The sequence below is a fragment of the Larimichthys crocea genome, chromosome X (assembly GCF_000972845.2).
Source record: "Larimichthys crocea isolate SSNF chromosome X, L_crocea_2.0, whole genome shotgun sequence".
In the NCBI taxonomy this organism is placed as follows: Eukaryota; Metazoa; Chordata; class Actinopteri; family Sciaenidae; genus Larimichthys; species Larimichthys crocea.
In genome coordinates, this window is record NC_040020.1 from 23,583,859 (window position 1) to 23,606,362 (window position 22,504).

General features: G+C 39.2%; 1 protein-coding gene across 2 annotated transcripts; it reads left to right on the plus strand.

The window, feature by feature from the left end:
* Nucleotides 1-10,859: 10,859 nt before the first annotated feature.
* Nucleotides 10,860-22,093, plus strand: LOC104927874 (somatostatin-like receptor F_48D10.1). Of its 2 annotated transcripts, XM_019260933.2 has the most exons (6): nucleotides 10,860-12,372; nucleotides 14,321-14,461; nucleotides 14,636-14,908; nucleotides 18,267-18,413; nucleotides 20,809-20,867; nucleotides 20,983-21,060. In XM_019260933.2, the coding sequence occupies exons 1-5, from the start codon at nucleotides 11,791-11,793 to the stop codon at nucleotides 20,818-20,820; spliced, it is 1,155 nt and encodes a 384-aa protein (XP_019116478.1). In that variant the 5' UTR covers nucleotides 10,860-11,790; the 3' UTR covers nucleotides 20,821-20,867; nucleotides 20,983-21,060. The 2 variants fall into 2 exon arrangements, with proteins under 2 accessions (XP_019116478.1, XP_010740355.3); XM_010742053.3 differs by lacking the exon at nucleotides 20,809-20,867 and having other exon boundaries at nucleotides 20,983-22,093.
* Nucleotides 22,094-22,504: the final 411 nt, after the last annotated feature.

A 22,504-nucleotide genomic window follows, 5' to 3' on the forward strand; every position in this document is an offset into this window, starting at 1 on the left:
ACTGCCACCCCACCAGCTGTCAGTTCACCAAATTCGAGCAACGAGAGCGAGGTTTGAACCTTCGAGTTATTGGATGCCCCACTCTACAACTGAGCCACGGCTGCCCCAATGCAATAGTACACAAAATATTACAGTTTTTCCAGGCTGTCATGGCTCATATCCCGTATCAATCAACTTTTAACTGTATGATGTTTAGAGTGAAATATCTAAACTGAAGACCTCCACCATTCAATCAAATGGAATCGAATTCTTGATGCCTTGTGCCTCATTTATACACATTTCCCCCGAACTCAGCTCATCATATCTGACATCTTTTGAATCTTTGGGATCTTTACTGGATTTGAAATAAAGTTCTGTGAGTTTGAACAAAGTTTGGCTGCACTGTTTGAGTTTACTTGCTTGCTTGCTTCTCAAAACAGCCCTCATCAAGAGAATAGTATTATTTATTAAAACAAAGCATTTTAACAAGAAAGGACGTTAAATTGGGAAATGAATTGGGGCTTAAAAATTCACACTTCTTTTCCATTATTATGATAATAAAACATGAAATCTTAAATATTTCTTGTTTCGTGTAAAAATTTGACTTTAATACCAGTCATGATTTTATCTTAGGTGGTGGGTCCTGTACCGTTGACATTTTCTTTTGTAATGACACTTTATACATCTTTATACATGGAGCTATTCAGGCGTTCCCATGTTTTTTTTTTTATTATAGTGAACAGAGACAAAGTGGGAGGGGGAATTACACAGTTCACGTCAAGTTTAATTGCATGACCTATAATTACAGCTAGAGTGTCAAATGGCTTCGCAATCTAATATCTTAGTCGTGGAAAAAAAGAAAAAAGAAAAACCCTCTACAGAAAATCTCACAGAGGGTTAGACCGCTGAGCCTCCAAAACAATCCCTGAAGAAAAAACATTGATTTTGTTGTTGTTATTTTGTTCAGGCTGGTTAGCTTTTGTTGTAAACTCTTATTCTTCAAATCGTGTTATTTTGTTACAAAATGTTGCTCTTTAAATGACAAATTGTACAATATAAAATCATGTTGTTACTCTGTGAACCTGAATTTGGGCTTTAATGTCAGCATGTTACTGTTTGATGTTCAGCAGGTATAATAAGAGTAATTCACTGTTAGTCTAATACAGGGGGGCACAATTATTTTCCCTTGCAGGGCCAAAACTGATATTTGATGGCCTAGAGCATTGTTAATATGAGAAATGGTATGATCCTAAACATCCTTAATTGGCTGCTAATGAGCAGACATTACTGTAATAACATGAGTTTTGCAGGTTTTGGGTCATAAATTAAAGTATTCATGGCAATCCATCCAATAGTTGTGAGGCATTTTACTCAAAAACTCAATCGTCATCCTGCTGGTGCCGCCGTCAGGGGATCACTAAAGTCATTAAGATTCCTCCGCTGGTAACTGTGGATCCAATAATTTCAGTCTGGACATAGCTCACATAGCTATCCCTAGAGCCAAGCGTAGCACAGCTAAAAGCAGCCCAATTCATTTGACATGTGTGGTGACGTTTGTCTGCAATGCATCACAGTGGAACACGTCAAACATCAGTTTGACAGGCAGTATAATAAATTGATTTGGCCACCCAGCCTGTCCTAGTTCACTGTGATCTAAACACATATAAAAACATGAGTTCTCTCTTTTTGGCTGATCATTACAGACTAGTGAAGCTGGCCCAGTGAACCAGTTTGTCCAAACATTTGAAATGTAGTATTTGTCTGGTCTGGACTGGTCCATTCTGGGCTGGGTGAAGGTAAAATGAGCACGGTTCCTGTTTGGTTATGGGGAGGGTCCTCCAGCTTGGCCAGGAAAGCAGCACTTACAGAGGCCTCTGTCTGTGTTATTGTAGGGCTACAGGAAGAGCGGGGGGGATGAGGAGGAAGAGGAGAAATGCAGAAAGAGAGAGTGAGGAGGGTCTGAAGAGGCTGAGGAAGATGGCGATATAAAGGAAAGAGGAATGAAGAGTTGTTGTCAAAGAGAGGATGTGGCAAAAAAAAAGGATGATGATTGTGATAGAAACCAGGAGACGGTTAGAGGAAGTAGAAAGGAGGATAAAGACTGTAAAAACAAAATCTTTCATTTCCCCTGAGCCAGTGTATCCTGTCTTGGGGATTTGGACCTCAAGAGGTCACAAAACAAATCTAGTGCAGTGGTGGAAAGTAACCAATGATATTTATTGAAGTTCAGTACTTTTTAAATTTAATTTTAATACTTCTCCTACATCAACTAGAGGGAGAAATATTGTGGGTTTTATGTCTAACAGCTATAGTAACTTTATGACTTTGACACTACAGCATTTAGTCAGCATTTCTCAACAAAGAAATGGAAAAAAAGAGAAATAGAAAAATAGCAAGTTTGAGTCGCTGCTACCTAATAGTGAACGTTCCGTACAGAAAACAAGATAAAGCAGTTCTTACTCATTCAGCTTCACACAGACTTGAAGGTTTTTATCTCTAGTGGATGTTTAAAACAGGCAGTAGTGATCTCCATGGGGAGGCCATGACTACCTCCAATCTTAGCTAAGGTTACTTTAGATATCAGGATTTTACATTCAAAACATGTGATCCATTCATAAAATACAGCAGTTAAAATGAGCTACACCTTCACCAACATTAAAATGCTGCTCATGTGTTAATGCATCAATAATAATATTCCAATTATATGAGATATACTCAATAATAATTCTCTGAGAGGGACTCAAACTTTTTATACTTAATAATACTTTTGCACTTGAATTTTAATATTAGTTTATCTGATGCTGATATGAATTTCTCTACAGTTGTGGCACCACTTACTGACTTGGAGTATTTCAGCTGACTTTCCCTGCTGGGAATCAATAAAGGTTTATCTTATCTTACTTTTACAGAAGTACTTCTTCCACTACTGATCTAGGTCATTGCTGCATTATTGCCCAAATGAGACAAATATCCAGATTCTCTCTAATATTTGTATCCCGTTTGCAAAATACCATGTCAGGCCTTATTATTCAAATTAATTAATGTGATTCCACCTGACTATATTGCATTTTCTCTATGTTTTTTAATAGTACCAAGTGGCGTGAATAGAGCGTAGAGCGGATCTCTATGACGTTGCACTGTATTTATTCAATCCCAACACCCCTTCAACAAGTAGCTCCAAATCCTATTCCAAGGTTTCTGCTTGTATGGCTTTCATGAATGGGTTAAATAATACTACATCTCTAAGCATCTCCCCCAGCTAGTTACATATGGTTACAGACCATCTGATTGCCATACAGTAGCTTGTTTCCACGACAGTATTTTTTTCTTTTGTCTTGACACTCTCACTGATGAACCCTCGCTTGCCACCCACTCATAAGTATGTGAGTATTCTGCAGAACTTCATACCCATTTGTGAGAGGTAGTGGTAGAGACTGATGCTTCTATTTGTGATCTGAGCAGTGATAAAACGTGCCATAGCCTGCAACAGATACTTTTCTATTCTAAACTCCTGTTTAAATTCAACATCACACACTTTGGAGCTCGCTGTACCATTTCTGGATGAACTCCGGCCTTTGTTCAGCGATGTTGTCACATTAGACAAATCACAATCATCTAATATCTGCTTAATATGTAACGGACACACTCCAGATAGATACAAGTTCACGAATACAGCCCCCACAGAACAACGATTAAAAATGATCAGGAATTTTGTATCAAAACACATTTTTTTGGGTATTTACTGTGTTTATTACTCGGATTGTATATAACATTATATGTAAGTCAGACAAACCACAGTATACTCTTGATACAATACCACACAATGTGAAAGCTGTGAAAATCTCATGCACAAAGTTTAGTCTAATTTTTTTTGTTAACTGTACATATAAAACTCTAAAGGACAGATGTTGGTAGTGAGTGTATGGCCAGTCACACAAAAGTGAACATGCAGAAAAGAAAACACTTCTGACTAATTCAGCTTCACAAAGGCTTGGAGCTATTATTATCCAGTGGATACCAAGGCCAAAGAACCAGCAATTGTGTTCCCCATCAGTGGTAAGTGCGTTACCTCCAGTATTACTGAATCATTACAGGGTAGCATTGAACAACATGCGGTAGAGAACAACATCACGCTGTCTCATACCAACAATGTCTCATTTTTTTAAATGTGCTCATTCTTTTAACCATTCTTTTAACATTTAACCAAACTGTACATGTACTGTATATTCAAAATAAACCAACTATTTGTACAGCATTCAATATTTATCTTAATTTGCTGTCATTTCATCACACATCTAGTATCCAATCTGAGAACCCGCCTACTTACACACCGCATGAAAGGGCTACTGTGGAGGCAAGCTTTGTCTTTAAGCCACAGCACAAGATGGTTTCCACAAAGGACTCAAATTCACTTCAGTTGACAGGATGTGGCTCTGATTTATTGTTGGCTTTATCGAATTATTCTTTTTGATGTCATGTTTTAAATATGTTTCATAACAAGTAAACTTAATTTCAATGGTAAATGCAATTCTTTGTCGATCCCAACTGATGTTGGAGCTAAAATGGCCATGGCTTAGCAAATAATGAGGGAGTTGGCGCTTCCTCACACAGACCCGTTTGACCCTGTGAAAACAGCAATCAAATAACTCAAGTTCAGCCATGAAATACATAGAAAATAAATACACCCAGTCAGAAAGTACTCAGCATGTACCTCTGCCAAGACTGAACAGTCTTCTTAATGTGTTATTTTAATGATAGAAAATGATTTATCTGCACCTGGATCTAAAATGTGCACTAGAATACACAGAAAGAGAGAGTTTAAGTATGTGACACAGTGATTCACCTACCACATTAATTAACACCAAACACAGTGCTGTACTACTTTTCACACCGTGGTATGTGTTAATTAGGAAACACTTCTTTGTCCTGTCAAGGAATCTGAATCTACAGTTTTTTCAATATGCTCGCTAGGTTTAAAAAATAAATAAATAAATCTGTCTACCTAAATGGCAGTCAGTGTTACTATTATATCTCCTTATCACGGCAGAAGACTTGATGCTAAGTTTCTAACCATCACTCAGCAACACCTTTAAATGTCAGCTCAGGTGCAGCTGTAGATCAGGTGGCAGAGCAGATTTGACATTATTTGTAGAGTTCAGTCCTCACCTTGTCCTGTTGAAGTATCATCAGGAAAGACACTGAACCCTTAAATTCCTCCACCTGTGTGTATTAGGAAATAAATGTGAAGTCACTGTGGACAGAAGTGTCTGTCAATTAAATCTAGAGGGCCAGTCGAGTCTGCATTCACTGACATTGAGCCTCTTGTGGCATGAACACTAAACTGCACTCCTCTGTGGGAGTGTGAACAACAGCTATTTTAAATCCACCTATTGGTAGATCACAGTAGTAGTAATACTGATTATAGCCTGCAGTACAAGACAGCAAGTCCACAAATGAGTTTCAAACAAGTAACATCAAGGTTACAATTTAGAAGAATAGCCAATCATTTGGGGAAAATAACTTCTGGAGAGAGGAACAGGAAAATATAGGGAGGGGAAGAAAGAAAGGACATGGCACACAGGATTAAACAACTGAACTGAACTGAACTTGAAGGGCCCAGGATTGATACATGGGGCAGGTGAACTACTGACTTTCCTTTACTGTGTGTGTCCAAATCATAGGCTGGTTGTCTATTTAACACATACGGTACAGCCATGTTTTCCTATTTTCTTTTTATCCCTTTTACATACACACTGCCCACAGGACAATAATGTTCTTTGACAAGCTGGTAAGGTCAACCCTCAGGCTGTGTGATAGCTTCACTCCAGGGGACTTGTTGTGGAAATGGGCATAAACCTTCCACCCATTACTCACCTGACATTCAGATATTAACTAAAGACTGTGTGTGTGTGTGTGTCTGTCTGTGTTTATGTCCATGTATGAGGAGTTAGTTGCAACCACGTTCCCTGCATAGAGTGAAAGAAAACATGGAGGAAGTGGTAACTATAGCAAGTGGCAGTCAAGGATAAATGTGGTCATAGAAGCATGTAAGCATGATCTATTTTGTCTGCTGCTACTCTACTGTCTCTCTGTGTGTATGTGTGCAGGGAGAGAGAGGGAGAGAGAGAGTAAAAGGTAGTAACAACTTTGCGGATGACTGGCATTTAGAGATAATGGGAAATTCAGCTCACATAATTCAAACAAACAATTGCATGACAGAAAGAAAACCTTTAAAAGGGTTTATATAATACCTCACATCACACCTTCTGTGATCTTCATCATATCATGTAATGCAGATAAAATGAATGACTGAAATGCATTTGCACACATACGTGTGGACTTTCTAGAATACTGTGTTGTAGAAAGAGTTACGTGAGCAACATAATTGTACTTTTTTCACCTCTTCATGAACTTGAACGAGTTTTTTACACTGCAAAAAGTACAAATGTTCTAGATACAGTATAAGCTTGGGATTGAACACGTCCACCTCTTTCTGTGGTTTTCAGGACCAACAGTGTTGCATTTAAATTCTTATTTTGTATTGGTGAGCCGTCTTTCAAAGTAATTCAAAGTCACATCAGCAGGACCTCACATCCTTAATAAGAGCTTTAAATTCATCCCTTTAGCAGTGAACACGGCAGCAGCATCCTCTGGGGGCTCATCTTACAGCTTACCACACACGACTAAAGCTCTGTGCGGGAGAAGCTGAGGAAAGACAACAAAAGGTAAACAAAGGTCATTTCACATTTATGAGAAACAAACACAACAAGCACAAATAGATATCTCTATTATCAACATGCCAGCTGACAAGGTGAGAAGCACAGTCATAATAAATAGACAGATCCATCCATTTTGTACCCAGCCTTACACGGCCATTCGAGGAACTATAGTTTTTGGCAGATGTGCGTTGGCTTCTCTTCACTGCCACAGAGGTAGCTGTTTGCCTGTTAATTGGTCCATGCTCTTTCTATGCTACAGGGCTAATTGAGTTTCAGAATGTGGTGACGGTCTCACTTTATGGTACCACATTTCCATTTGACCTCCATTGAAACATACCACAATAGCTATGTCAAGGATGAAATAGCATGCTCAAAGTTCGGTCTAAACACTTACTACTGGATTATGTTTTCTTCCACTACAAGTAGAAAGATTGGACAGACTAAATTCAACCCTTCACAGAACCAGCAGTCTTAAACCACATTTTTTGGAAATTGGCTCTGGGTGAAATTGCCTTGGAATTTGCAACATTCACAGCTTGGACTGATTTCTTCCTTTTATATTTTAAAGCACCAGGGTGTAAAATGTAAATGTAAAAAGAGGGATCTATTGGCAGAAATGGAATATAATATTCATAATTGTGTTTTCATTAGTGTATAATCACATGAAACTAAGAGGTGTTATGTTTTTGTTACCTCAGAATGAGCTTTCCATATCCAAACTAGGTCCTTTTTCATAGAGTCTGCCATGTTTGACAGACACTGGCACTAGACAGGGCTTTTTTTTTTACAATGAAGTGGCAGCCACTGTAACTCTTAAATATGCTTGGAAAGGTGAGGTGAGGGGTATTTAGTTGGTTGCAATCTTCAGTGTCATTATTAGATGCCATTAAATTCTACAAACTGGTCCTCCTCTCCAAGCAACCCCTTGTTGACCAGGACTGCTGGTATTCGACCAATTTCCAGATAACCAGTCCTTCACTACAGGACACAATGAAAGTCTTTTTGTGTGAGCTTGTACATGCGTCACTGAATGTAAATACAACTTTTTATCTGTTAGCTAGAAACCTCCACAACAGTAACACTAAATGCTGATTGTAATCTTAACCACATCAGCTTAGACCAACAGCCAAGTGTTTTTAAAAGAAGAGGCTAAACGTCCACACAGAAACACACATACAGTATACACACACACACAAACCCATAGCACTGCTCTGTTCCCATCGGACAACATTGCGTTTATAGATTTTTTCCACAGCTAAAGCAACTTTGTTTCATGATTGTCAGGAGAGTTCTTTCTTCGTACAAATGTGCTTGAATAAACCATGTGTGCAAGCTGTGATTTACCACAGCCAATGTATATATATATAAGGTGTGTCAACAATAAACAAAACCTGACCACACTTTTCAGGAAGGCAGACATGGAACAGAAAACTTGAATCCATACTTGACACATCGTCTCTTTTCTGAAAAGCTTTCTGCCTGTAGTTCTGTCGAAGATATTCATCAAGGTGAGTGAGGGTCTTTGACAATGCTTGCATGAAAATAGAGATCAATTAATTCCATCAAACAAAAGCACCACATCCTGAGGGGAGGGGGGCTAGTTTGCACTATAGTTGCTCGATATGAGTCACGCGAGTCTTATCAACATGGTGTCAGTGATTTGAGCTTTATTATATGTTTCCTTGTGCTGTCACAAAGTCACAATATTAACCTTCTAACCACTCAGTACTTCAAACATAAAACAAAACATACAGAAGAAGTTATTCTGCTCTCTTAAAATATGTGTCGATGTCTGCTGGTCTAATTGTTAAAAACCTTCATTAGAAGATGAATATTTTGCATGTTTCATGTGTTTTGCATGTGTTTACTTACAGCTTCTAGGCTGTGTTAGAGTTCATGCTGAATGTACAACTCATATGAGACTGTGAGATAGAGTCAATTTTATGCATTAATATGGGATGTTCTGCTGTACCCCTCAGTTTGATTTCACCTGTTCAAAAATCTTTCATTTCACATTCTTTCAGTGCCTCAAAAACTAGATAAAGCTATGGTCTAATCTAAAATAACTATTGCAGAAGCTATGATTCAAAGATGCTTGTGGGACTATACATAATAGATAACAAAGTTCAATTTCTTGATTGATTCAAAATAATAACTTGAATCATACTCACATCTTTTATTTCAATCAAAGTAGTAATACGACATAACCATACTCCATATTCATAATCTTACTTAAAGCATTATCAGCTAAATGTACTTAAAGTATCAAAAATGACTTATACTATAGTACTTATTAGGCACAATGGCCCCTGTCAGTGTGAGTGAGTGTTATATTATAATATAATTGATATTTTTTACTTGACTATATTACTATGGACATATTAACACCTAAGCAGCATTTTAAAGTTAAAGGTGGTTGCGGCAGAATTTATTATAGACAAACTTTAAGGAAATCACTGTGCAGCAGTGTAATCTATAGCACTTAATCATAATTTATATGACGATTTTCATATTTATGCAAAAGTAAATAAATGGTAAACCACTGTCAGGTAACTGTAGTGCAACAAACAAATACAGTGCATTGCAAAAGTATCTCCCCACTTGGCATTTTTTGTGTTTTGTTGCCTCACAACCTGGAATTAACTTTTTTTTTTTACTGTGAAGCAAACAACAAATAGGACAAAATAACAGAAAAAGTCAATGTGGATAACTATTCACCCTCCTAAAGTCAATACTTTGTAGAGACACCTTTTGCGTCAATCACAGCTCCAAGTCGCTTGGAGCATGCCACATCTTACCACTGGGATTTTTTTTGTCCATTCCTCCTTGCAAAACTGCTCTAGCTCCTTCAAGTTGGATGGTTTGCGCTTGTGAACAGCAATCTTTAAGTCTGTCCACAGATTTTCTATTGGATTGAGGTCTGGGCTTTGACTAGGCCATTCTAACACATTTACATATTTCCCCTTAAACCACTCAAGTGTTGCTTTAGCAGTGTGTTTGGGGTCATTGTCCTGCTGGAAGGTGAACCTCCGCCCCAGCCTCAAATCATGCACAGAGTGGTACAGGTTTTGCTCAAGAATATCCCTGTATTTAGCACCATCCATCTTTCCCTTAACTCTGTTTCCCAGTCCCGGCTGCTGAAAAACATCCTCACAGCATGATGCTGCCACCACCATGTTTCACTGTGGGGATGGTGTTCTTTGGGTGATGTGATGTGTTCGGGTTGGCTCCAGACAGCGTTTTCTTTGATGTCTGAAAAGTTCAATTTTAGTCTCATCAGACCAGCTTTGCTGCCTCTTTGATTAATGCCCTCCTTGCCCGGTCTGTGTGTTTTGGTGGTATCTTGGCAGATTTGCTGTTGTGCCATGTTCTTTCCATTTGGTTATGATAGATTTCATGGTGCTCCTGGGGATCATCAAAGATTTGGATATTTTTTATAGCTTAACCCTGACTTTTATTTCTCCACAACATTGTCCCTTACTTATTTGGAGAGTTCCTTGGTCTTCATGGCACAGTGTTTGTTTAGTGGTGCCTCTTGCTTAGGTGTTGCATCCTCTGGGGCCTTTCAAAAAAGGTGTGTATATGTACTGACAGGTCATGTGACACTTCGATTGATTTTATGGGCTTCATAACAAAGGGAGGTGAATACATATACACATGCCAATTTTCTTTCTTGTTTTATTTCTAATAGTTGCATGTATATATTTTTCTCATTTCACTTCACCAGCTTAGACTATTGTGTTCTGATCCATCACATACAATTCAGATTACAAAAACACTGAACTAAAGGCTGTAATGTAACAGAATAGGTAAAAAGCCAAGGGGGTGAATGTTTTTGCAAGGCACTGTAGTAATAATAATTTCCATCTAAAATGCAGTAGTATGAAATATAAACCAGCATAAAATAGAAGTTATTCAATCTCAAAACTGTACTGGAAACAGAGATTGGGAGTACAATAGTTGAATAAATCTGCTTAATTTACATTCCAACTGATACTGAAGAAGGGGACAGACACATGTCCTCGGAGTGTAGCTGCTCCTCCTCCGTGATGCCATGACATTTTTATGAGTGACAGCTCGAAATCTTCATTTTCTTTCACTAAACTCAGCCATCACCAGACTGAGGAGCCCCAGTCATTTACCCCTGCTGTGTTTCCCAGAAGCAGTGTAGTAGTCTCGCTCTCGCTCTCTCCTCCTCCTCCTCTCTCTCTCTCTCTCTCTCTCTCTCTCTCACTCTCTCTCTCTTTCCCCCTCTCTCTATCTCTTAACAAATCGCATCAAAGAAACAGCAGAGCTGTGTGGGAAGAAAGTTGAGGGAGGCAGGAGAAGCGCGAACCGCCGACACATTCTGCTCAGCACCACGGACAGCGAAGGATTGGGAGCTCGGACACGGGCTATCCATCGATTATTGGTGATTTACTGGACAACCCTAGGACTGAATTGACAATGAGGAGTTTGGTTTGGGGGTGATCTACTCATTTTAATTTCACCACACAGGGACTTTTTTCTCTGCTCGCGAAAGTAAGCATGTTCTTGTCTCTTGCCCTCTGAATACATCATTAATGTATGTTAAATAAAAAATGTAGCTTTTGCAGATGGAGTACAAGTCAATAAGCATAGAGTTGGGATATTAATACTTATTACTACCTACATATAGTTAAGTAAAGTGTCGCCTATATTCTTACCACAGACATTAATACAGAGATTGTATTTAAGTAGATCGGCCGTGCGTAAAAGCCGTGGCACTGTTCCCAGCGATAGCCTCGCTTGCCACGCGGCGCAGCGGGTGACCTGTAGCTCCGTAGAGTCAGATTGAACGAGGCGTCAATAATCAGTGTGATTAAAAACACCAGAGAGATGACTGCATCGGGGGATCCTAGTGCGTAATTACGGACTCCTTTGTGTTTGCAGCTGTGGCCAGAGCGCACACTTACATGCTATGAGTCACCTTTTCTTCGTTTTAATGTGATACCATGTGTGGTGGCTGCTGTTCCAAAGTAAGCATGGAAACCAACCTGGCAGAAAACCAGTAAAAAAACAAAACAAAACAGGAGGGAACAAATTTACAACTGGACTTTCTCTCTGAAACACAATGGACCCCTTAGACCAGACACATTGGCTTCCCCTTTCATGGGACCCCAACTCCTCCTATGCACCCACTCTCTCACCCTTCCTCTTTTCTTACCCGCGCCTCTTCAACATCTCCTCCAACCTGTCCACTCAAAGTGCCCCCTTTCAGGGCAGCAGCACTCTGGTGACGGCAATCATCTCTCTCACGGTCTTCATGGTGGGTCTAACTGGCAACACATTGGCCATCTACGTGGTTCTGCGTCATGCCAAAACGAAGACAGTGACCAACATCTACATCCTGAACTTGGCTGTGGCCGATGAGCTCTACATCATCGGACTCCCCTTCCTCACCACACAGAACGTGCTCTCCTATTGGCCGTTTGGCTCTTTCCTGTGCCGTGTGGTCATGACAGCAGACTCTATGAATCAGTTCACGTCTATTTTCTGCCTCACTGTCATGTCCATCGATCGTTACCTGGCTGTGGTTCATCCAATCCGCAGCACCAAGTGGAGACACCCACGGGTGGCCAAGGTGGTGAGCGCGGCTGTGTGGGCAGCGTCTTTTGTGGTGGTCCTACCTGTGGTCATCTTCTCTGATGTTCAGGTAGGCCTACAAACATCAATCCTGGTGGCCACTCTTTGTCTTTACTGATAGTTCAGCTAAACGAATTTATAGTTTTTACTTGTTGAATTAAAATTAAAAATTGACATGTGTCATGGTAAATATGAAGCTAAAGTCAGCAGACAGTTAGTTTGGCTTAGCATAGTAACTGGAAACCAGCTTGGATCTGTCCAAAGGTAACAAAATCCACCTACCAACACATCTAAAGCTCAATAATTAACATATTATATCTTATTTGTTGTATCTGTGCAAAAGCCACAATGTAAAAACAACAAGGCTTCATTTTGCAGAGGTTATGTACTTAATTTTATGACTGGGACCAGTAACTTTTTAGTAATTAGTCCAATTAATACCTGCTGGCAGGCAGAATTTTTGCTGAGCCAGGCTAACTGCTCTTGGCTGTATATTTAAAACACAGACAGCAGTGTCTGTTAAATATACTCTTGACTCAACATGTCAAACTGCCAAATCATGATGCAAAAAACAACCAAATTCACACGAACTGAAAATCAGTATTGTTTTCATGCATGACTCTAAAATGATGCTACCTGATGAAGATATCTGGCCAGAATGTGTGTCCCTTCCTGACATTGTGTAATGTGAAAGCTGTCACTGATAGTCATAAGGGAGTTGGGGGATAATCACCAAACCTTGTAATAGTTCTCCTCAGCTCTACAGAGCATTTTAGTTTTGTTTGGATCACTTTTACTCTGTACAACTTGTTGGCAAGTGTTACAGCGAAAATGCTCTAATGAACACCCTAAACCCACTGTATGCTTCCTTGCCATCACCAAACAGCAGACTGTCACAGTTAGTGACTGGCTGGTAAACATAGTGGCGCATTCAGCAGCTAGAGAGCAAAAATATTTCTCTCAGGAGTTGGTGGATACCATAACCAGAGCTGAAGAGAGTGAATATTGGACTAATATTCATCAGGTGACCCCGAAACACAGCTCTTAATGGATGATAATGTTGCAAGTGAGAGAGAAGCTGTGGTTGAGCGAGCTAGAGAGTGAATGAAGATAAAGAGCATTTACATTCTCAAGCATAAATAAACATAACAACACCACTGCACAACCCTGCGGGAAGGTGCTGCGTTAGTGGATTATTGTGTGAATGCAGCAGACTGTGGCTTCTCTGCTCTGAGTGTGTAGCTCAGCTCTGTCCTCACACAGATCTGCAGCTCTTTATACAGCCAGGACACAGATATGGAGCAGAGGAGAGAGACAAGGACAGTGATGTAACCTGGTTTTGTTCCTTTAGTACAGAGTCCTGACCTCGCACCCTGCATGCTGCTGTTGGCTGTGGGCTACACACCCATTGCCCAAAGGCTGACACCCAGAAACATCCTGAACATAGCTAAATATGAAAATCCTGACAGGGGGCAGAGACTCTGCAGATACAGACATTGCCACACATTTCTAGTGGTGTCTAGTCTATGTGATAACTGAGAGAGATTACTTTTCCATTGTTTGTGTCTTTTTTTAGAGAAATCCTACTCATTCTGCCTTTAAGACTTTAAAGTAATTAACTACATGGAAAGAAGGAGAATGTAACTTCTGATAAAGTTGCTATGATACATACTAGTGCTGAAGGCCATTGTTTTGAAAAAAAGAAAGACATCGGGTAAAAAGGTGACTCGTTGGTTATTTCCACACACAGTTACAAACACAGTAATGTCTGGAAATGTCACACACAATTAAAGATGTGCCTTTTTAAGTTCTACACAAGCAGATTTGCATTTTTCCACACTTCCCTTCCTGCATAATTCAGGAGCTTTCTAGTTTAAACACTTATCCCCTGGGCCTCACAGTTCAGTGTTTACCTCCCACATTTAACTCACTGTCTGAGCAGATAATGACTGAATGCTTAATTTGCTGTAGTGATTTTAATATTTAATTTTTATCCAGGCTATTTGATTTCTTTTTAGGACACATTTAACTCCTGCAACATGATCTGGCCAGAGCCAAAGAATGTGTGGTCAACAGCCTTCATACTCTACACTGCCACAGTGGGATTCTTTGGACCGCTGCTCATCATCTGCCTCTGCTACCTACTTATCGTTATCAAGGTGTGCACATGTGCATGTATGAGGCTGATTAAAAAATCTCATGTATAAATTCATACTGTAATATGCACAAACATAATGATCAACATCCTTCCCCTCATTTTCATCACCATCACAACTTACATATTTAATGTCACCATTATTATAATTGAGCTATCTTTGGTGTTTTTCCTGCAGGTAAAGTCCTCAGGGGCGCGGGCAGGCTTTACCAAACGCAGGCGTTCGGAGCGCAAGGTGACGCGGATGGTGGTGGTGATTGTGGTGGTGTTTGTGCTCTGCTGGCTGCCGTTCTTCATCATAAACATGGTCAATCTGGTGGTCATCATCCCAGAGTCCAGCGCCACTGCTGGCATGTACTTCTTTGCTGTCATCCTGTCCTATGCCAACTCCTGCGCCAACCCAGTGCTCTATGGCTTCCTTTCGGACAACTTCAAGCAGAGCTTCAGAAAAGTAGGTTCGATATAACAACTGTGTAAAGGTAAAGCTTAAAGAAATAGCTTGCCATTTTTGGAAAAACAATTTTTTTGTTTTGTTTCAAGAGTGAGAAGACCTTTATCAGTATCATGTGTATTTGATCAATAAAAAGCTTTTTAACTAAACATAAAGAGTGAAATCAGGGGTAAACAAGCCATTTTCTGTGTGAAGGCAAAAAAGATCAGTCTAGGAGTACCTTTAAAGCTTACTAATTAGTACATTTTTAAAGTGTAAAAACAGCTTGTGGGTTTATGGGGGATTATGTGCCAGACTATTTCTTGTGTTCCAAATTATTATGCACATACTGTTTTTGTTATTTTTTCCCTCAATAATCTATAATAGAATATATATTTTTTTAATCATATCATAATCTGGATTGTATTAAACAAAGTGTATTAAACATTACTAATGATGACATTGACATTTTATGCAAAATAACTCAAAATGTATAGTGTTTCAAATTATTATGCAAAACAGACTTTTAAAACACTCAATAGTTTCTAAAGGATTGAAAACAGAAACCAATTGTATTTTTTTAATTAGATGGGTATTTTTCTCAAATCAAAGCTATTTCAATCTTAAACAATTTATAGTTCGAGTTACATATTAGCATAAGAGCCTTTCTTTGATATCACCTTAACAACTCTCTCTTCCATTGAATTTTGAAGTGCATGTACAGTTTCTGCCTGTATTTCCTTTGAAGATGCCAGAATTACCTCCCAGAGCTGCTGCTTTGAGGTAAACTGCCACCCACCATCATACAGTAGAGCTCCCTTTTAAGGATGCTCCACAGGTTCTCAATAGGGTTGATGTCAGGGGATAATGGTGGGCACTTGATGATTTTTTCTCCCTTTATGCCCAAAGCAGCCAAGGCCTCAATGGTATTTTTTGCAGCATGGGATGGTGGGTTGTCTTGCATGAAAATTATTTTATTCCAGAAGGCAAAGTTCTTCTTTTTATACCATGGCAGGAAACAGGCAGTTAGGAACTCCATATATTTTGTAGAGGTAATTTTGACACCTCCAGGCACCTTAAAGGGCCCTACCAACTCATCTCCTATAATTCTAGCACAAAACATCTCTTTACCACCTCCTTGCTGATGTTGCAGCCTTGTTGGGACATGGTGGCCATCTACCAACCATCCAGAACTCCATTTATCTGGACCATCCAGTGTAGCACGGCATTGATCAGTGAATAAAACTGTTGAAAATTAGTCATCATGTATTTCTGAGCCCATTGCAGTTGTTTCTCCTTGTGGGAATTGTTTAAGAATGGCTGAAATACAGCTTTATGTACATCAGCAAACCTCTGGAATATCCAGCATCAAGAGGTTCTTGGGACTCCTGAGACATGAGCAGCTTGCTTTGCTACTCATCAGTGGCTTTTTCACACCTGTTCTCTTAATACGTTAAATTGCCTTACAGAAACTTTCCTTAACATGCATTTATCTGAACTAACGCATCCGTACTCTGAATCAGACACAAATCTTCTCACAGTACAATCGTCTCTTTGTGAAATATCCAGGGTTTTCATACCTTTTGCGAGATACTGCAATATTTCATGCTTTTTATCTACTGAAAGATCTTTCTTTTCCCCCATATTGCATAAAACCTGTGACTTGCTTATTTATGTGGAACAACCTGCTCAAGTAGTTTCCTGTTAATTAGGCTCACTTGGCAAACAAATTACCAAACCTATCCGAGATTGATGTCAGTGTCATATAAACAGACCGGGGAAGACGCACAATTGAAAACTTTCATTGAAAAACTAAAAATCAAATGTTAGTTTCATTGAAATCGTATTTGCATAATAATTTGGAACACAGTGTAATTGTGCAAACTGCAATCGTTTGAAACACTCTCCTCTCTCTTTGTACTGTACTAGAATAAGGGAATACAGTTTACATGCGCATCTTCTCAGTTTATTTATTGTCTGTTTATTTAGATGTTTGTGTTTTCAGACCTGTTTGAACAATATCTGTATGCTATTTAAATATAAGTCTCTCACAGCATGTACATGTAGGACAAATCAACAAATGATATCGGCCAGGCCCCAGCTGAGAGCAGCTGATTGCATTTCTAAGCTCATGACTCATGTCCAAGTGTAATAATATTTCTGTCTAGATCCTGACTGATCCTTAACACTATCAGATTATGACTGGCAGTGAATTAACATGAGCAGAAAGTAAAGACAGCACAGTAAAAAAGACCCTCACGACGAACTTATTGAAGTTAAATGAAAATTTGGTTTGCGGGTAGTTTACTTTAATGTTTCTAACCCAGGGAGCAGCAAAACTAATAGCTACCTTTTCATCTCTCTGCATAAAACATTTTCAATTTCAGCTACAAGTGGTCAGTGTTAACTGTAATGTAATTAAAATAAATAAAATCTCCAAAGGTTGAGGTTCTCTCTTGAGACATAACTTATTAATAATGTTGCTAATTTCACCATATGATAAAACGGAGTGTAAATTTAAACACAGGGATCCAGGAGCAATTCTAACAGGTTATTAGTGAGGTAAATAAAGATAGATGATTCTTTTTGTACATGGAAAGTGAAATATTGCAGAACACTAACAGGAAACAAAATAAATCAGGCCACCATTATTCTCACTTACGGTACATGAGTTAATACAACCATATTCTTAGCATTTAGCTACATCTTCATTTAAGTCCTCCATTTTACATACACACTGTCTTGCCATGGTTTTAATGAGAAAACCTGACAGGGATTAAGAGTTTTGCAGTCTATGCATAGACATGATGATTTATGATCATTCTCAACTCTAAGCGAACCAGAGCAAGGCAAGGCATTAATCATTAAGCACTGTTGGGAGTGTATTTCCCTACAGTATGTAGTTTGACTGCTCAAACATACTGGAGTTAATGTTCTGACCGAGCACAACGTTTAATGTTAACGTACTTCTTAGATGAATGCAGAGACAAATAAAAAGCATGTCTGTGCATGTCACAATATGGGTAAGTAAGCCATCTCTGTATAGCATGGCGTACTTGCTAAATTATCTTGCCATGTAGTTTATTAGCTGACAGCACAGCCAGCCACAAACATGTTATTGTAGCATAACTCAAAGTCAAAGGACATTTATACTGGAAAAAAGATAGCTTGTTCCCCATTCCACGACCTCAGAACGAATCAGCTATCAGCTTTTAAAGCGATTATGCGTAGTAGTAGTGAAATCTTTATCTCTTGTTTTATAGCCTGTTTGTCAAATGCTGTCTTATCTTATTATTATTATTATGCATATGATCAATGGACCTTCAGATTTGCAGATTCAGATCGTCTACAGATAATAGTTATTGTTGTGGCCCTGTAGCTGCTTTGTGTGAGGAGTATGAGATGCAAAACCAGCGGGGTAGATGATGGCGACCCCAGCGCTCCACGCACTGAGAAGACCACAGCACACGACTGCATCCTGCTCTCCTCTCGTAACCAGGTCTACAACGACCCTCAGAGCCGCCAGGTACTGTGTGTGTTTGTGTGTCTAGGCAACAGGTTTTTTTGCGGCGAAAAATGGGAATTTAAGTGACAAGGTAATGAAACATCTATGTTTAGTGCAGTACTGACTCAAATTGGAGACATGTATTATTTTTAATTTGCTAGTATTTTAAGGACAGCCGAGAGACGCTTGCCTAAAACCATATCCCGTCAATAAAGCACACACATACAGACATAAAGACACACAGAGAGACACTGCAGCTCTGCATCACCAGTAAGTATGATGCATTAGGTTTTTTAGTTTTCCCAGTGAATAGTACAACACTTCCAATTTAATCAACAAGCAGGTGTGTAAGTGTAGCTAATTGAAGAAGGATGATAAATTAACGCTGCTGTGGAGGCAATGATTAGAGAAAATTCTGAAGGCGCGAGTGAAAGATTATGAGATTAGGCCTGTGTGTGTGTGTGTGTGTATGAGGGCAGTCAGGAAAGGAAAAAGCGTTGACTCACTCTGGTGCATGGGGCTTCATAGTGTCCAATTAGATAACTTGTGTATGAGCAGTGGGATGCATTAGACTGACAGAGTGGCACTGATGAGACTCTCTAGAATTACTTTCAGCTGTATCAAGGTTAAAAAAAGTACAAGTTCCTCCATAAGTCACAGAGTGTATGTCCAAGTGTTGAATTATTGATGTATGGATCTCTGGTTACATTTCACATCTTTGGTGTCATGTGAGCTGAAACGCAGTGAGAAAGCAGATTAGTCCTAACACAGTCGCACACACACAAACACACTTTATAGCCAATGTTAACAGCTGTTTAGCAGTTAACAGTTGTTTTTTCACCCATTTACACACACATTCATACATTGATGGCATTGGCTACCATACAGGTTGTCAACTGCTCATCAGACAGGAGCTAATTCATTCATTCACATTCACACCCCGATGGCATAGCCTTCGGGAGCAATTTGGGGTTCAGCATCTTGCACTAGGACAGTTCAACACGCAGACTGGAAGAGCCAGGATATAGGACAATTATTTCAGCACTTAGCACACCTACCGAGAGCATCTTTCTACACTATGGACACTGTAAACACAAGAAGGAACTGCTTGAATCCACCGGGCATGGTTGTGACGCATTCTGGCCTTGATGGAGCTGCCAAAGCAGATTGAAACCATTCTTAAGCATACAGCACATTTTCAAAATCATGTGCTGTTTTATTTTGAAAATCGGCTGGATTTGCTATGCCGTTTCTACATCCGACTTCTGGTTTGCTCGATTGGCTCTGTGCTGCTTGACGTGACTGATCGCGGCTTCCATCAAAATAATAATTTTCCGAAATAAACCCCCCTGTGCTGACTCCCAATCTTAAAGACAGACAAAAGGGAAACAATTTAACTACCATTGGTAGATAAGCTACGTAGTGCTTAGAAGGAAAAATGTCAAGTTAATAAAGTCTGGCGGGAAAAATCTTTCACTTGTGACAGTCGGACAATGGACCAGAACAGTGTCTTGGCTGCGATGTCACAGAGCCATGCCTGGTGGAATAAAGGGTGAACAAAACACTACAGTGACTTCTTGAGGGACCAAGTGGTCTTACAAAACAGGACAGGCTAGCTGGTTAGCATTCTAACTTTAGTAGATATCATTGCAACACAATACATACATCAATATAGAGGTTGAAAGTGTTTATTCTTCTTTATTTTGTTGATAATTATACTTAAATTTAAACATAAATACTTCCATAAAGCTTAATACCACAGATCAGTGTACAGTGGTCCCTCGTTTATCGTGGGGGATACGTTCTAAAAATAAACCGCAATAAACGAAATCCGCAAAGTAAGTTTTACAGTTATTATACATGTTTTAAGGCCGTAAAACCCCAAACCACACACTTTTATACACTTTTTTACACGCATTTTGTACAGTACTACCCACAGTATGAACAATGCACGTTCATACTGTACAGTACGCTGTAAAAAAAAAACATGCCAAATTACACTAAAAAAATCCACGAAACAGCGAGTCCGCGAAAAGTGAACCGCGTTATAGCGAGGGACAACTGTATTCTGGTTGCATTAGCAGTATCTTAATACAGCTCTGATACAGGGTAAAGAGAATTAACAGTGAAGGTGATGTCAATTAGATGAAATTATACTGGATTACATGCTGCATCATTTCCCTATTAAACCTGTTTCCTGTGAATATGTTGAATGCTATTACACATAAAAAGCTAAACGTAAATATCAATAATGGGGTTTTTATTCTTGAAAATCTTTTAAAACTTTATTTGCTCTGTCTTTTACTGTGGTATATTAAATTAAGGAAAAATGCAACAAGTAATTAATACAAATAATAGAGCTTTTCTTTGCCTAATTATATTGTTTCCTATTCCTTGTTTTCCCAAATATTTTCAGGCCTGGTACTAGTCTGTAGTTTGAAGGTTGGAAACCTCTGCTTTAAACACAATGTGAAGGTGAATTACATTTCTTTGCACCCACAAACCGCTCCGCCCACTGCCTTTGCTGCTTTCTTTGTTTCTTTATTTCCCTTCCTCCATGACTCTGGCCCTCTTCTCCCTCTTTCTGAAGATCTCTCCTCAACCCACGGGCTCACCGACCTCTCATACAGCAGCAGACCTGCACCACAACACCCCTACATATCTATCACCCTCCACTTGCCCAGGAACAGAACCCACTACTGCCACTGTGACCTCCACAGCAGCCTCCATCGTAGCCTCCATGGTAACCCAGGCTGATCTTCCCACCATCACTGCCCTCACTACGCCCTCCTTCTCTGCATCCATAGCTCCAGAAGAGAGACGTTTGGCATCAGGTGTTTAAGGAAGCAGAAAGAGAAGCTGAGGAGGACAAACATGGAAATGAGACTACAGAAGAGGACACAGATGGATGTTGTTGAATGGAATTTTTTTTATTAAAATGGCACAAACAGATACTTTTCTGCAGTTACAGTGTAAAGATCCATTCATTGGAATTTTTTTTCTGACATTTACATGAACATTCATTCAAAATGCATTGCAAAATGTATGTACCAGTAAAAGTATCTCATGAATATTTTTCATATATCTGCACCTGTATGAATCATGTAGCTATTTACCAAGCATCATTTTTTGTCCCATTGAGCCATCTAACATAAGTGCCTACGCTGTCATCACCACGGCTCCTAAATGGACAAAGAAACATTTACACCCCCACCCCCCACTTTCTGTTTATCTGTCACACAAAATATAAGAATGTATCCACTTAAAAAACCAAAAAATCCATTGATATATTTAAAAACAGTGGAGAAGATTTCCTGCAGGTATCATCAAGTGTAATCGGTATTACAGGGTTCTTTTTTGCAACCACATTCTGTGACTGTGAGGCTGAAAAAATGAGGATGTTTTCAGATAAAAATTTCACTTACTACAGCTTTAATCAAGCAGCACAGTGCAGGTGATCACACACAAATTGAAACATGCTTAGAAATATTATATTCCATTTCTACCATATGCCAATAATTCCCTCTAAAACTTGCACACTAGACCGACCAGCAACAACTGGTAAATTGTGATTAATGAAAAGCTTTGTGGCTATTTTTTGTATGCTGTTGGTATTTTCAGTCACTCAGTCACAGGAAATGTGACTCCTTGTCTGCTCAGTGTCTTTTTGCAAACATGTAGCCAGCATTGAACACAAAACATCTGACCTCTTTATATAGAGATATAGATATATATATAATATATATATATAATAATATATATATATTATAATATAATATATAGATAGTCCCTTAGTTTGGTGTGCGTTATTTATGTGTGTTTGTTCATTTGTGGCTGCACATAGGTTTGCACATGTTTCTCTCTGCAGAAGCTGTTGGTAAATCCAGGGTTTATTGTTGCTAGTGGTACTGTGTGACCATGCTTTTCTCCCTATATATATATATATACTGTATATAGTACATGATATTCCTTATCAGACTGGGAGCACAGTACCTGAGCCTCCATTAGCTTTGGCATATTGCAAATATGTCCACCCATAAGCTTTTATTATAACAGGTTCTGTATGTTTTTTTTTCGGACAGGATGCAGACGATTACACCTCAGCCACAGAC

Excerpts from the sequence above, each read along its gene's own strand:
- LOC104927874 (XM_010742053.3), top strand. The coding sequence starts at position 11,791 with ATGGACCCCTTAGACCAGACACATTGGCTTCCCCTTTCATGGGACCCC. Across the intron at positions 12,373-14,320 it reads TCATCTTCTCTGATGTTCAG|GACACATTTAACTCCTGCAA; the intron begins GTAGGCCTACAA and ends ATTTCTTTTTAG. Across the intron at positions 14,462-14,635 it reads ACCTACTTATCGTTATCAAG|GTAAAGTCCTCAGGGGCGCG; the intron begins GTGTGCACATGT and ends TTTTTCCTGCAG.